The sequence below is a fragment of the Cherax quadricarinatus genome, chromosome 43 (genome assembly GCF_038502225.1).
Source record: "Cherax quadricarinatus isolate ZL_2023a chromosome 43, ASM3850222v1, whole genome shotgun sequence".
NCBI classification, from domain to species: Eukaryota; Metazoa; Arthropoda; class Malacostraca; order Decapoda; family Parastacidae; genus Cherax; species Cherax quadricarinatus.
Window position 1 is genome coordinate 10,603,546 of NC_091334.1, and position 14,732 is coordinate 10,618,277.

At 47.4% G+C, this 14,732-nt stretch overlaps 1 protein-coding gene across 2 annotated transcripts in view; it reads left to right on the plus strand.

The window, feature by feature from the left end:
• LOC128694255 (uncharacterized) overlaps positions 1–14,732 on the plus strand; it is a 591,702-nt gene that overhangs the window by 69,062 nt on the left and 507,908 nt on the right. The window contains exon 2 of one of the 2 annotated variants that reach the window (XM_070093572.1): positions 8,426–10,559. In XM_070093572.1, coding sequence (XP_069949673.1) covers positions 8,523–10,559 — 2,037 coding nt within the window. In that variant the 5' untranslated portion in view covers positions 8,426–8,522. Of the gene's footprint in view, positions 1–8,406; positions 10,560–14,732 lie in introns of those variants that run through there. The other variant, XM_070093573.1, reaches the window with a different exon arrangement.

Genomic DNA, 14,732 nt, shown 5'->3' on the forward strand with positions numbered 1-14,732 from the left:
TGGGGGAGGGAGTGGTGGGGGAGGGAGTGGTGGGGGAGGGAGTGATGGTGTGCAGGTAGTGGTGGGGGAGGGAGTGGTTGTGTGTAGGTAGTGGTGGGGGAGGGAGTGGTGGTGTGCAGGTAGTGGTGGGGGAGGGAGTGGTGGTGTGCAGGTAGTGGTGGGGGAGGGAGTGGTTGTGTGTAGGTAGTGGTGGGGGAGGGAGTGGTTGTGTGTAGGTAGTGGTGGGGGAGGGAGTGGTGGTGTGCAGGTAGTGGTGGGGGAGGGAGTGATGGTGTGCAGGTAGTGGTGGAGGAGGGAGTGGTTGTGTGTAGGTAGTGGTGGGGGAGGGAGTGGTGGTGTGCAGGTAGTGGTGGGGGAGGGAGTGGTGGTGTGCAGGTAGTGGTGGGGGAGGGAGTGGTTGTGTGTAGGTAGTGGTGGGGGAGGGAGTGGTTGTGTGTAGGTAGTGGTGGGGGAGGGAGTGATGGTGTGCAGGTAGTGGTGGGGGAGGGAGTGGTTGTGTGTAGGTAGTGGTGGGGGAGGGAGTGGTGGTGTGCAGGTAGTGGTGGGGGAGGGAGTGGTGATGTGCAGGTAGTGGTGGGGGTGGGAGGGTTTGTGTGTTGGTAGTGGTGGGGGAGGGAGTGGTTGTGTGTAGGTAGTGGTGGGGGAGGGAGTGGTGGTGTGCAGGTAGTGGTGGGGGAGGGAGTGATGGTGTGCAGGTAGTGGTGGAGGAGGGAGTGGTTGTGTGTAGGTAGTGGTGGGGGAGGGAGTGGTGGTGTGCAGGTAGTGGTGGGGGAGGGAGTGGTGGTGTGCAGGTAGTGGTGGAGGAGGGAGTGGTGGTGTGCAGGTAGTGGTGGGGGAGGGAGTGGTGGTGTGCAGGTAGTGGTGGAGGAGGGAGTGGTTGTGTGTAGGTAGTGGTGGGGGAGGGAGTGGTGGTGTGCAGGTAGTGGGGGGGGAGGGAGTGGTGGTGTGGAGGTAGTGGTGGGGGAGGGAGTGATGGTGTGCAGGTAGTGGTGGAGGAGGGAGTGGTTGTGTGTAGGTAGTGGTGGAGGAGGGAGTGGTGGTGTGCAGGTAGTGGTGGAGGAGGGAGTGGTTGTGTGTAGGTAGTGGTGGAGGAGGGAGTGATGGTGTGCAGGTAGTGGTGGAGGAGGGAGTGGTTGTGTGTAGGTAGTGGTGGGGGAGGGAGTGGTGGTGTGCAGGTAGTGGTGGAGGAGGGAGTGGTTGTGTGTAGGTAGTGGTGGGGGAGGGAGTGGTGGTGTGCAGGTAGTGGTGGAGGAGGGAGTGGTTGTGTGTAGGTAGTGGTGGGGGAGGGAGTGATGGTGTGCAGGTAGTGGTGGAGGAGGGAGTGGTTGTGTGTAGGTAGTGGTGGGGGAGGGAGTGGTGGTGTGCAGGTAGTGGTGGAGGAGGGAGTGGTTGTGTGTAGGTAGTGGTGGGGGAGGGAGTGGTGGGGTGCTGGTAGTGGTGGGGGAGGGAGTGGTGGTGTGCAGGTAGTGGTGGAGGAGGGAGTGGTTGTGTGTAGGTAGTGGTGGGGGAGGGAGTGATGGTGTGCAGGTAGTGGTGGAGGAGGGAGTGGTTGTGTGTAGGTAGTGGTGGGGGAGGGAGTGGTGGTGTGCAGGGAGTGGTGGGGGAGGGAGTGGTGGTGTGCAGGTAGTGGTGGGGGAGGGAGTGGTGATGTTCAGGTAGTGGTGGGGGAGGGAGTGGTGGGGGAGGGAGTGGTGGGGGAGGGAGTGATGGTGGTGGTTGTGTGTAGGTAGTGGTGGAGGAGGGAGTGGTTGTGTGTAGGTAGTGGTGGGGGAGGGAGTGGTGGTGTGCAGGTAGTGGTGGGGGAGGGAGTGGTGATGTTCAGGTAGTGGTGGGGGAGGGAGTGGTGGGGGAGGGAGTGGTGGGGGAGGGAGTGATGGTGGTGGTTGTGTGTAGGTAGTGGTGGAGGAGGGAGTGGTGGTGTGCAGGTAGTGGTGGAGGAGGGAGTGGTGGTGTGCTGGTAGTGGTGGAGGAGGGAGTGGTGGTGTGCAGGTAGTGGTGGAGGAGGGAGTGGTGGTGTGCAGGTAGTGGTGGAGGAGGGAGTGGTGGTGTGCAGGTAGTGGTGGAGGAGGGAGTGGTGGTGTGCAGGTAGTGGTGGAGGAGGGAGTGGTGGTGTGCAGGTAGTGGTGGAGGAGGGAGTGGTGGTGTGCAGGTAGTGGTGGAGGAGGGAGTGGTGGTGTGCAGGTAGTGGTGGAGGAGGGAGTGGTGGTGTGCAGGTAGTGGTGGAGGAGGGAGTGGTGGTGTGCAGGTAGTGGTGGAGGAGGGAGTGGTGGTGTGCAGGTAGTGGTGGAGGAGGGAGTGGTGGTGTGCAGGTAGTGGTGGAGGAGGGAGTGGTGGTGTGTAGGTAGTGGTGGAGGAGGGAGTGGTGGTGTGCAGGTAGTGGTGGAGGAGGGAGTGGTGGTGTGCAGGTAGTGGTGGAGGAGGGAGTGGTGGTGTGTAGGTAGTGGTGGAGGAGGGAGTGGTGGTGTGCAGGTAGTGGTGGAGGAGGGAGTGGTGGTGTGCAGGTAGTGGTGGAGGAGGGAGTGGTGGTGTGCAGGTAGTGGTGGAGGAGGGAGTGGTGGTGTGCAGGTAGTGGTGGAGGAGGGAGTGGTGGTGTGCAGGTAGTGGTGGAGGAGGGAGTGGTGGTGTGCAGGTAGTGGTGGGGGAGGGAGTGGTGGTGTGCAGGTAGTGGTGGAGGAGGGAGTGGTGGTGTGCAGGTAGTGGTGGAGGAGGGAGTGGTGGTGTGCAGGTAGTGGTGGGGGAGGGAGTGGTGGTGTGCAGGTAGTGGTGGAGGAGGGAGTGGTGGTGTGTAGGTAGTGGTGGGGGAGGGAGTGGTGGTGGTAGTTACCCAATGTTTTACATAGTAAAGACAACACAAGGATATGGAACTACATAACAGGAGGCCGAAAGCTTAGTAAACAGTAAAAAACAGGGAGAAATAGAAATACCATTTAAAGAAATAAAACCCGGTGAGAGGGCACAGAGGAGACAGAAGCACATTGCAATGCAACCCAGTGAACCATCTGGTCACATACCAGGACTAACCGTACAACAACCCTCACTACGCACAGTGCTGGGAAGACCAGTAATACCTACACCAAGAACCATGACACGAGATGGCAGTACCAGTGGTAATGAGCCATAAACATTCAACATAAACATCCTAAATGGTTAATCCTCCTTCCCTATTTTGTCAACATTCAGGGTTTGAAACTAACTGAAATGTGATCCTCACTGAAACACAATGTTGCGTGTGCAGCATTTAAAAAAAAACATTCTGGCAAAAATTTCTGTTATTGGTAAAACTTCTAATTGTTATATATGTGTGAAAGAGTTAATAGGTCACTGTTGTAGATATGAAAGTGGAAAAGAATCTTGTAATTATCCTTGTATATACTCCACCGTCAAAAAAAGGCCGAGGAATTCATTGATCAGATAAGGAAGATCACTGCCTTGAAAATTTTGGCAGTCCTACACCAAATATTGCCCTCCTTGGAAATTTCGACCTTCTGAATCTGAAATGAAAAATGGCAGATAACAGCATTATGTGATCTAAATGGTTTAGAAAACCAACAAGTTAAAGAATGAAACACTTGTGCAATATTTGAGAATACTGAGGAGACGTGGTTTCTTTAATCCAATACAGAGAAGTTCCTAAATGTTACACGTCTCATTCTTCACAGTATTATACCAGAAATAGTTCCTGGAGGAACGTTAACTTAGCATTACACAACAGAGAGCTAATGGAAGTAACAGAACTCACTAGAAATTAAAATACACTGGACTTGAACTTCACGAACGAAGAGGAACTAATCAGAGACATAATCACAGAGAAATCAAACAAGATAAATTCAGGGGGTGGAAAGCTCTGGACATAGTGTACAAGAAAAAACTCGGATGTTCAGTAAATCTAACTTCAACAATCAGGAAATTAACTGGGTTAAAATAAACAAAGAACTATCAGACATTCCCAGGGAAGTCGTCCTAAATACCCTAAATCCTCAACATTGTTTAAAAAGGATGTATGAAATGTGTACTGCTGAGAAAACCCAAAAGAAGATCAGATATAGAAAGAGAGAGAAAATAGTAGAAGATTGAAAAGAAGCCTAAAAGGATTATCGAACTGTTTGAAAAACGTGAATATGTCACAGCAAAGAAAAGATAATCTTAGCCGCAAGACTCAATAAAATATTAAAATTACTGGGAACATCCGTAGAGCAGAGAGAGCTGCATGATAATATATGTGGAAGGTACCGAAGGACCTAGTCCCAAATCTGCACACTGCAATAACAACATACTGGGGTGAGAGATATGGGAGGGAAAAGCAGACTCCGTGGACACAATAAGAGAACATTGTATCAACATCCTTGAACCCAGACTTTTTTTTTTTTAACATATCATAAACTGCCGGAAGTCAAGAGGAAACTAGACAGATACTTCCACAAAGTGCCAGATCAACCAGGCTGTGATGGATATATGGCCTAGCGAGCCGCCAGCAATAATAGCTTCATTAACAAGACAAGCCTACAGAAGTATGCAAATTCTTGACACCACCAAGGGTATAACAGAGGTGGTGGGTGTAGTCATTCATTCATTCACTATAGTTGGCCTACTGGCCCATGTTAAGCAGGTCAGGAATACTTTACTAAGCCTACTGGCCCATACCAGGCAAGCCAAGCCTACTACAGTAGGCCTAATGGCCCATGTTAGACAGGTCAGGCTTAATGACTAATTTTTGTGAATCGCTAAACTCGTAAGTCATACATAGCCCGGAGAATGAGAAGTATCCAGGTTTAATCCAAGGTAGGGTAGCTCCAATAGTTTGGATCAAGAGTACTTCACCAGCGTCGTGTTCACAGCCATTATTACAATTATGATTATTGTAATTATGACAATTATGATTATTATATCCGCTAGTTTGGTTTTCACCTCCAGTGATGTCACCCTGTTGAATATAGATACAATTATTTGACTAGCCTAATAACGTACATGCATTTAATACAGTTAATTGACTAGCCTAATAACGTACATGTATTTTAATCCAGTTAATTGACTAGCCTAATAACGTACATGCATTTTAATACAGTTAATTGACTAGTCTAATAACGTACATGTATTTTAATCCAGTTAATTGACTAGCCTAATAACGTACGTGTATTTTAATCCAGTTAATTGACTAGCCTAATAACGTACATGTATTTTAATCCAGTTAATTGACTAGCCTAATAACGTACATGTATTTTAATCCAGTTAATTGACTAGCCTAATAACGTACATGTATTTTAATCCAGTTAAGTGACTAGCCTAATAACGTACATGTATTTTAATCCAGTTAATTGACTAGCCTAGTAACGTACATGTATTTCATAATGCTCAATTACAAATGTGTTTATGATTACAGCAATTATTATTATTATTATTATTATTAATTATTATTATTATTATTATTAATTATTATTATTATTAATTATTATTAATTAATATTAATTAATATTAATTATTATTATTATTATTATTATTGTTAAAAAATACATTCGCTTGATATTTCTTCGGTAGTGGAAGGTGTCTTTTGAGGGAGAACTAAATTGTTTTTGTGTGTGCCTGCGCTAGACTGTTATTCATGTTTTTTTTTTTTTAACACTTGTTAAAGCAGCCGCTTTCATCATCGGGATAAAAGGCCCTCGTGTTGATTGTTAGGCTGTGAGTTTAAAAAAAAAAGTGCAGCAGCATTGTTCACTATGTTTTGTGTGTGTAGGTCACTGGAAGCGTCACAGAGGGGAGCACAAGGGCTACACATACGTAAGCGAGGGGTGGGGTGGGGGTTGTCGCTGGGAGTCAAATGGTGGTGGCTCTTTATGATGAAAATTGTATAAAATACCGACAAGTTGGTGATAAGACATATGTGCGACAGTTAGGTATCTTTATTTTTGAAACATTTCGCCTCACAGTAGGCTTCTTCAGTCAGATACGGAGGCAGAAGGTGTAGTAGTGAAATGAAGGTGATGTAATCAGTCCATCAACCTTGGAGAAATAGTATTTGAGGTGGTCAGTCCCTCAGCCTGGAGAAGAGTTCAGCTACATAGTGTGGAACGATATTGAGCTGAGACATGAGAATGAAGTCTCAAATACTGTTAAACCTGCATACGGAAATCACTCTCTATGAAAGCAAAAGACTCGGCAGGAGATGCAACATTCCCCCGATGAAAAGCAGGAGCGCCACGAGTACATTGAAAGAGAACACAATTAAGTGTCCGGGGCCCAAGACTGTTCAACTGCCTCCCATCATACATAAAGGGGATTACCAATAGACCCCTGCCTGTCTTCAAGAAGGCACTGGACAGGCACCTAAAGTCAGTACCTGAGCAACCGGGCTGTGGTTCGTATGTCAGTTTGCGTGCGGCCGGCAGTAACAGCGTGGTTGATCGTATCCTCATCCATCATGAGTCCTGGTCTCAGACCGAGCCGCGGGGGCGTTAACCCACGAAACCCTCTCCAAGTAAGATAAGGTGGAAGATCTGGAAGATAGTGAATGTGACGGGATTCACTATTGGAAGTAGGAAGGCAGGTTCCTCTAGAATCCAACCTTCTCACTCATAACTAGTAGTTACGCTTCGGCAGTAACTGAGGAGCGGTCTTGGGGGGAAGGAGGGGGCTGAATACCCCCCTCATAATTTCCCCCAGCTCCTTCAGAGCCTCCCTCCCTCCCCCGTGATAACAAGTCATGTTATTCAACTTATGCCGGGTAATTCTGCAGCGTGTGAACGTAGTTTTTCCTGCCTGCGACTAGCCAAAAAACTGGCTTGAGGAACAACAGTAGTGGTAGTAAAACGATATTGTAGTTGCATCTATAAATTGGAAAAAGAACCCAAGAGTCTGAATGTTGGAATTATCATTGATAGTTTTGTTTCCAACTACAACATAAAACTCGCACTACCGTAACTTTTCAGTTACACCGAATCTCTCATTCCAAATTAAAATGAATATGTTATTGTAGATATATATCAATTCATTATTAGAACCAAGGTTAATATTATTATGACGGCTTACATGCTGGCGTAATTTCATGTAATTATTAATTTTATTATTTAATATAGACAATTGTTTTCTCACTATTAAGTGTGAATAAAAGTATTTAGAAAACATTACTATATTTATTGATCTATATAATATACACACTAACAAAAAAAAAGACACCTACAAAAGCTGTCCTCTAGCCCATCCTCCTACTAGCTAGCCCCACCCATGCAGTCCCCCCCCCCAGTCCACTGTCCTCCCCCCCTTTCCGCGGTACAGAAATTCTGGAGCCGCCCGTGTCTCGGTGGGACGTTGTCACCACCCCTCACCTCCCGGACAAGTTGATTTTTAGTAGGTTTCAAATCCTGTCGAAGCAAATGAAGGTTTTGAAGCTTCACGTCAATTTCACACCACCTGTCAAGGATACTTTATTGAATGAAAAAAAAAACATCAGAATGAAGGAACACTGCGGCAGGCTACGCAGTTCCAGTTTCACACCTACTCACACCCACTCTTGTACTCATTCAACCTAAAGCAGCCCTAAGTTCTTCCCTCATTGACGCTACCTAGGAGCTTGTTCCAGTCATCTACAACTCTATTGCTAAATCAGTATTTTCTTATGACCTTTCTAAAAATCTAAATTTATTCAACTTCAATCCGTTGCTGCGAGTATTGTCTTGGTTAGATATTTTCAACACGCTGTATTCCCTTGATTTATTCATGTTTTCCATTTGTACACTTCAGTCATATCCACCCGCAAATTCTACGTCTTAACACCGAGTGCAACTTTAGTGCCTCGAGATTGTCCTCTCAGGAAAAGTTTCTGATACTCGGGATCAGTTTTCCATCCTTCTCTCTCTATGCTTTTCATCACAATTTATGTACAGTGCATTCTGTAATATGGAGACCAGAACTGAGCAGCATAATTACCTAAAATCGAGATTTAAGTAAGCTTTCAGTGCATATAAACTGAGATACTCACCCCACGTTGTATGTACACTGGAAGATATGCACCTCTTCAGTGTGTGTATATACACTGAACATACACCGTGCTTGACACATGTATCAGGCTTGTCTCTGGAGTACGCAACACCACCATGGAGCCCACACCTAATTCAGCATATAAAAAAATAAAAATATGTACAATGATCAATGATCGCAACGAGAGTAGTATTGGAATTGAAGGGAAATATGCTTTATTATTATTATTATTATTATTGCCATGGGGAAGATCCAAACTTATGAGGGTTATTATACAACGCCTTGGTAATGGAAAGTAATCAAGGTTTGATCCCTGGAATGGGAGCATTCGGTTCCTATTCTGTAGATCAAGAGCCATTGTGCATCAAGGCCTCAATTTAAAGGTCACATTCAGTCGATAGTGCCATGTGGGTATTGCAATGGTTTGTCTGACAGTCTACGTTTTGTGTTGCAGGTTGTGCATGCGGGGAGTTGGGCGTGTCGCCCATCATGGTGGGCCTGCCGCCCCATGAGCCACCCAGGCCCACGCTTCTTCTGCTGCTGGTGCTGTCATGAGGATGTCTTGCAGTGGGTGGGCAAGAGATGGGCGGGCGCCCCCTGCGCCAGACTCCGTGGCCTATCGCCGCTACCTGAGGCATTTGCCCGAGTACCAAGCTAAGAGCAAGGATGATGACGTGGAGGGGGGTGCAGGGGTGGAGGTGCAAGATACAGCAGGGATGGAGGTGAAGGAGATGATAGTGCAGGAGAGAACAGAGATGAATTTACAGGAGGGGTTGAGAGATGAAGCAGTGGTGGAGGTGCAGTTGAGAGTGAGGGAGATGGAGGTGCAGGAGAGGGTGGAGGTACAGGAGAGGGTAGTAGTGGTGGGAGGCAAGCAAGCCGTGCAGAAGCCTGGTGATGAGTGTAATAGGGCAGCCGAGATAGGTGACGAGAAAGAAGATAAGTTGCCGGATGTCAACGTAAGAAGCTTGGTGCGACAGTACACAGACATGTTGGTGAGCCGCAACACGGCCAGCACCCAGCTCCTCACCTCCCGCTCCTGTTGCAATCTCCACGCCCCTGCCGCCCCTCACCAGGGCACGCCGCCCCGACGCTACCCCCTCCACGAAAGATCTAACCCCTACCAGGAAGAGGACTCGCCCCGGGGGTCGCTAGACTCGGGTGATGGGGAGAGCTGTGACGCACGCAGCAGCAGGTCCTTCTCGCTACCCTGGCAGAGTGACCCGTCCTGGCGCTGGCAGAGTGACCCCAACCTAACCTTAGCAGCCCAGGCTCTGCCCTTGGTTATCTTACGCACATCGCGCGCCTCTCCAAAGCTCAGTTCCTCTCTGGCTCGTCTGGATTCCGCCGCTAGTGACGAAGGGTGTCCTGGCGACGACGGTTCCGCGGCCACGACGCCGTCGCCGTCGCCCGTCTTCCGTAGCACCGTAGCCAACCGTCTATCAGGTCTCATAACGCCCTTCAGGTCCCTCTCCCCCGCCTCCTCCATGGGCTCACGCCTGGGCTCCGTGGAAAACCTCCCTCTGGTGCGCTCCACCTCAGTGGGCCACGCCTTGGACCACTGGGTACGCTCGCAGTCTGCAGACAGCGCCGTCGAAGTTGAAGAAGACGGCCCGGTGTTCCCGGCAGCGTCGCCCACGAGCGGCGTCCGCCAAGTGAATAATAATCCCGTCATCAACGATACCTGTAACATCAGTAACAAAAGTGTCAATAAGGGTGAAAAGTGCAGTGAATCTTGTACACGTGAACGATCCAAGTGCAGTGGTTCGTGCCTCCAGGGGCAACATAAGTGCAGTGGTTCGTGCCTCCAGGGGCAACATAAGTGCAGTGGTTCGTGCCTCCAGGGGCAACATAAGTGCTGTGGTTCGTGCCTCCAGGGGCAACATAAGTGCAATGATTCGTGCCTCCAGAGGCAACATAAGTGCACGAACGGAGTTGAGGTATCTGCCGATGGCATCAGTACTGGTCAAGTGTTCCACGATTGTGCTAAAACCACATCAGAAGGTAAAGCGATATGTGTTAATGAGACTAACACAGGCGGGGAGATTAACGTAGACATAGATGGAGAAACGGTGACGCTTCGTCGCAAAGCATCCAACATGAACCACAGGTGTCAGGAGACGCAGCAACGGCGCTGCGGCTGCGTCAATTGTGATGAGCTAGTGCGGCGCATGAGGGGATGTGGGGGAGTGGCGACGCAGGATGCCGGCGACGACTCCTGCAGGAAGGCGCTGCGGACACCCTCTGTAGTGATCAGTGACCACAGCGGCGACACAATCAGCCTGACGGTGGCGCTGGCCTCCAGCGACTTCTCCTTAGACAAGCTCTACACGCTACAACACTCTGCTTCCTCCCCCACACTCTCCGTCAGCGATGACTCCTCCCGCAAGGTGTCCAGCTGCTCCTCCTGCTCCAGCGTGAGCACCGTCGACCTCACCACTCCCCTCACACTCACCCCCGTCAGCCTAGAGAGCTTAATGGAGGTGCCGCAACAGCGGCGCATCTCCAACTGCTCCACCTGCAGCAACGTCAGCGCCTCCGAGGAGGAAGTTGACCACATCCTCCAGCGTCTGCCGCCACCCAGAAAGGTAAGTCATCATGCCATCCGTTGTTGGATGGAAAGTTTTGTTTATAAGTATGGCAGAAGTACGCTCGGTGAAGAGCAAACTTTGAAGAGAGATCCGTCAAAGAATCATGCTGCAAGATATATACAGGTCAGGATAACGGCAAAGAGTAATGCTTCAGGTAAGGATAATGACAAAGTAATATTACAGAACATTATATACCAGTAAGGGAAGTGACAAAGCAAAGAAGGTTGTGAGGGTGAGGGTGTCGTTGTGGGTGGTGTTGTGAGTTGTGGGTGGTGTTGTGGGTGTTGTTGTGGGTGTTATTGTGGGTGTTGTGGGTGGTGTTGTGGGTGTTGTTGTGGGTGTTGTGGGTGTTATTGTGGGTGTTGGCATCACATATGCTTGTTAGGTTTGTAACAGTATAGAATGAGTATGTTAAGAAGCTTAGCAATACTGAATGTCTCTTGATTTTGCGATATAATATTGGTGGTCTTTATGGTGGCAGCTTCCAAACAACACCATCTTGTCTTGCTGTCTTTACAGTGCGTTGTGCACGTGGACAGTCAATGGGGTTAGCGTGTTTATCTTTATGTATAAGACAGGCAGTGATACTGACAAGATGTAGAAAAGGACAGGCATTGTTCAGATTGTGAGTTTTACACTCATTCTCGATAGTTTTGGTGATTAGGCTGTTGCACCATTGTAAAATCTGCCACATCCTGCACAGGGGAGCTTGTACACGTCTGCCTGGGTGTTGTGGTCGTGGATGACACTCTGGTCATTTTACATGTGATTTTAGAAATTATGACTGCCACGTTCTTGTTGCTTTCTCTAAAGAGTCTGGGCTATGCTGTCAGGTCCGCTACCAGCACGTTCAGTGAGATGCTGTTTGATGTGTGTTCACCCTAAGGTTATGTTCAAAATGATATAAAATACTGGCAAGTTGATGATTAAGACAAGACACATGTGCAACAGTTGAGTATCTTCATTGTTGGAACATTTCGCCTCACAGTATGCTTCTTCACTCAGATACAGAGGCAACAGATGTAGTAGTGAAATGAAGATGATGTAATAACCAGTTGTTGATTATTTGCTGTGCGTTATATTTTCACTCTTAAGATCACATAAAAGGGCAACTTTGAGTTTTAGAAATACAGTGGTAATGGGGCTGCACTCATTTTTCTAAGAAATTCTGGCCTACATATTTGGTTTGTCCGGAGGAAGATACCAACGAAGACACCACAGTTAATATGCTTTTCTCGGTGGGAAAACAAGTGGATGAGATCGACTTTATTAGGTTTCCTGTAGACCTAGATAAAGCCGGGATGTGTTGTAGACTCAGAGAAGTTTGACATCGAGAAGGAGCAGTATTATTATGCTCTGTTTCATGAGTGGATATGACGGTGGGTTCTACTGCATTAAGGCGGCCACGGAAGAACTCATACTGAATTTAACCTATGTGTAACAGGAAGAATGTAATGAAAATAACATAGCTTAGGTCACAGTATCAACACAAGAAATTAGCTAGTTTACATTTAGTATCACATATCTGTTTACACTAGTTCTCACCCATACCTTTGATATACTTTTGATGAATTCCGAGAGTTTTTCTACTTTCGGAGTTCGACCATGGGCTAGGTTTGTCTGGTATTTGCCAGGTCAACCAGGCTGTCGCTGCTGATGGCCAGCTGCCCCACATCCATTACAGCCTGGTTAATCTGGCACCTGTCCAAGCCACCTCTTTTCATAATCTAATTCAGTCTTGATCTTCCTAGAACTCTACCCCAGATTGAATTACTTCGCTTTCAGTAACAAAGGTGAACAGAGACTGGGCATGACATTAGGGCCTGGTATCAGTGCAACACTCACCACCTTGTATATAAACTTACTATGAACGCAACGTCTTGCAGACATCATAAATGGCTACGAATCGTCACTCTTTAGACCATTCAGTTTGCAACTCTTCCATGACTCTCTCAACACAAGGAGTGGTAGAGGTTGGATCCTCAAACTAATCGCAGCCCGGTATCTGACCATTCAGGGCCTTGGACTGGCCAGAGTCTTGGACTGGTCAGGGCCTTGTTGATCGCCAATTGGATATTGTCTTTGGAAGTTGTCAGGTAAACAGGGTCATGGTGTCAGGTATATATAGGGCCATGGTGTCAGGTAAACAAGGTCATGGTGTCAGGTATACACGGCCATGGTGTCAGGTAAATAAGGCCATGGTGTCAGGTATACACGGCCATGGTGTCAGGTATACAGGGCCACGGTGTCAGGTATACAAGACCACGGTGTCAGGTATTCAGGGCCACAGTGTCAGATAAACAAGGCCATGGTGTCAGGTATCAGGGCCATGGTGTCAGGTAAAAAGTTCGTTGTGTCAGGTAAATAAGACCACGGTGTCAGGTAAACAAGTCCATGGTGTCAGGTATACAGGGCCATGGTGTCAGGTATACAGGGCCATGGTGTCAGGTAAACAAGGCCACGGTGTCAGGTATACAGGGCCATGGTGTCAGGTATACAGGGCCGTGGTGTCAAGTAAACAGGGTCATGGTGTCAGGTATACAGGGCCATGGTGTCAGGTAAACAGGGTCATGGTGTCAGGTATATATAGGGCCACGGTGTCAGGTATACAGGGCCACGGTGCCAGGTATACAGGACCACGGTGTCAGGTAAATAAGGCCATGGTGTCATGTAAACAAGACCACGGTATTAGGTATACAGGACCACGGTGCCAGGTATACAGGGCCATGGTGCCAGGTATACAGGGCAATGGTGCCAGGTATACAGGGCCATGGTGCCAGGTATACAGGGCCATGGTGCCAGGTATACAGGGCCATGGTGCCAGGTATACAGGGCCATGGTGCCAGGTGTTTAGCATTACACAAGTGTTTTACGCAGCTACACAGCGCACTGTCCTCGATAAGAAAGGTCAACGTAGTCTCTCTCTATCTCACTCTCTCGGAGGAGGAGGAGGATGAGGAGGAAGAGAAGTATGACAAGAAAGAGGAAGAGGAAGACGAGAAAGAGGAGGAGGAAGAGGCGAAGAAAGAGGAGGAAGAGATGCAAGATATTTATTTTCTCTCCCAGGATCACCTTGGGATCCTCTCGTTCCTCTTATAAAAAAAAAAGAATAAAAAGTGTAGCTGCGTCAGGTGCCGGGAAGCTGGGTGACGTGAGGAGGACCTGTGGCGTCACCTACCGCCTCACGTCTGCGTCACGCTTTGCGTCACACTCTACGTCATATCTCCCATCCTCTGGATGCCAGATAATTTGCTGGGAAGTGTGTGTCTGCTCCCCGACTTTTTTTGTTTATGTTTATGTAACCTTACTAAACGTGTGTGTGTTTATGTAACCTTACTAAACGTGTGTGTTTATGTAACCTTACTAAACGTGTGTGTTTATGTAACCTTACTAAACGTGTGTGTGTTTATGTAACCTTACTAAACGTGTGTGTTTATGTAACCTTACTAAACGTGTGTGTTTATGTAACCTTACTAAACGTATGTGTGTTTATGTAACCTTACTAAACGTGTGTGTTTATGTAACCTTACTAAACGTGTGTGTGTTTATGTAACCTTACTAAACGTGTGTGTTTATGTAACCTTACTAAACGTGTGTGTGTTTATGTAACCTTACTAAACGTGTGTGTTTATGTAACCTTACTAAACGTGTGTGTTTATGTAACCTTACTAAACGTGTGTGTGTTTATGTAACCTTACTAAACGTGTGTGTTTATGTAACCTTACTAAACGTGTGTGTTTATGTAACCTTACTAAACGTGTGTGTTTATGTAACCTTACTAAACGTGTGTGTTTATGTAACCTTACTAAACGTATGTGTGTTTGTAACCTTACTAAACGTGTGTGTTTATGTAACCTTACTAAACGTGTGTGTTTATGTAACCTTAATAAACGTGTGTGTTTATGTAACCTTACTAAACGTGTGTGTTTATGTAACCTTACTAAACGTGTGTGTTTATGTAACCTTAATAAACGTGTGTGTTTATGTAACCTTACTAAACGTGTGTGTTTATGTAACCTTACTAAACGTGTGTGTTTATGTAACCTTACTAAACGTGTGTGTGTTTTTGTAACCTTACTAAACGTGTGTGTTTATGTAACCTTACTAAACGTGTGTGTTAATGTAAGCTTGATAAGCGTATGTGTTTGTGTAATCTTACTTGGCGTGTGT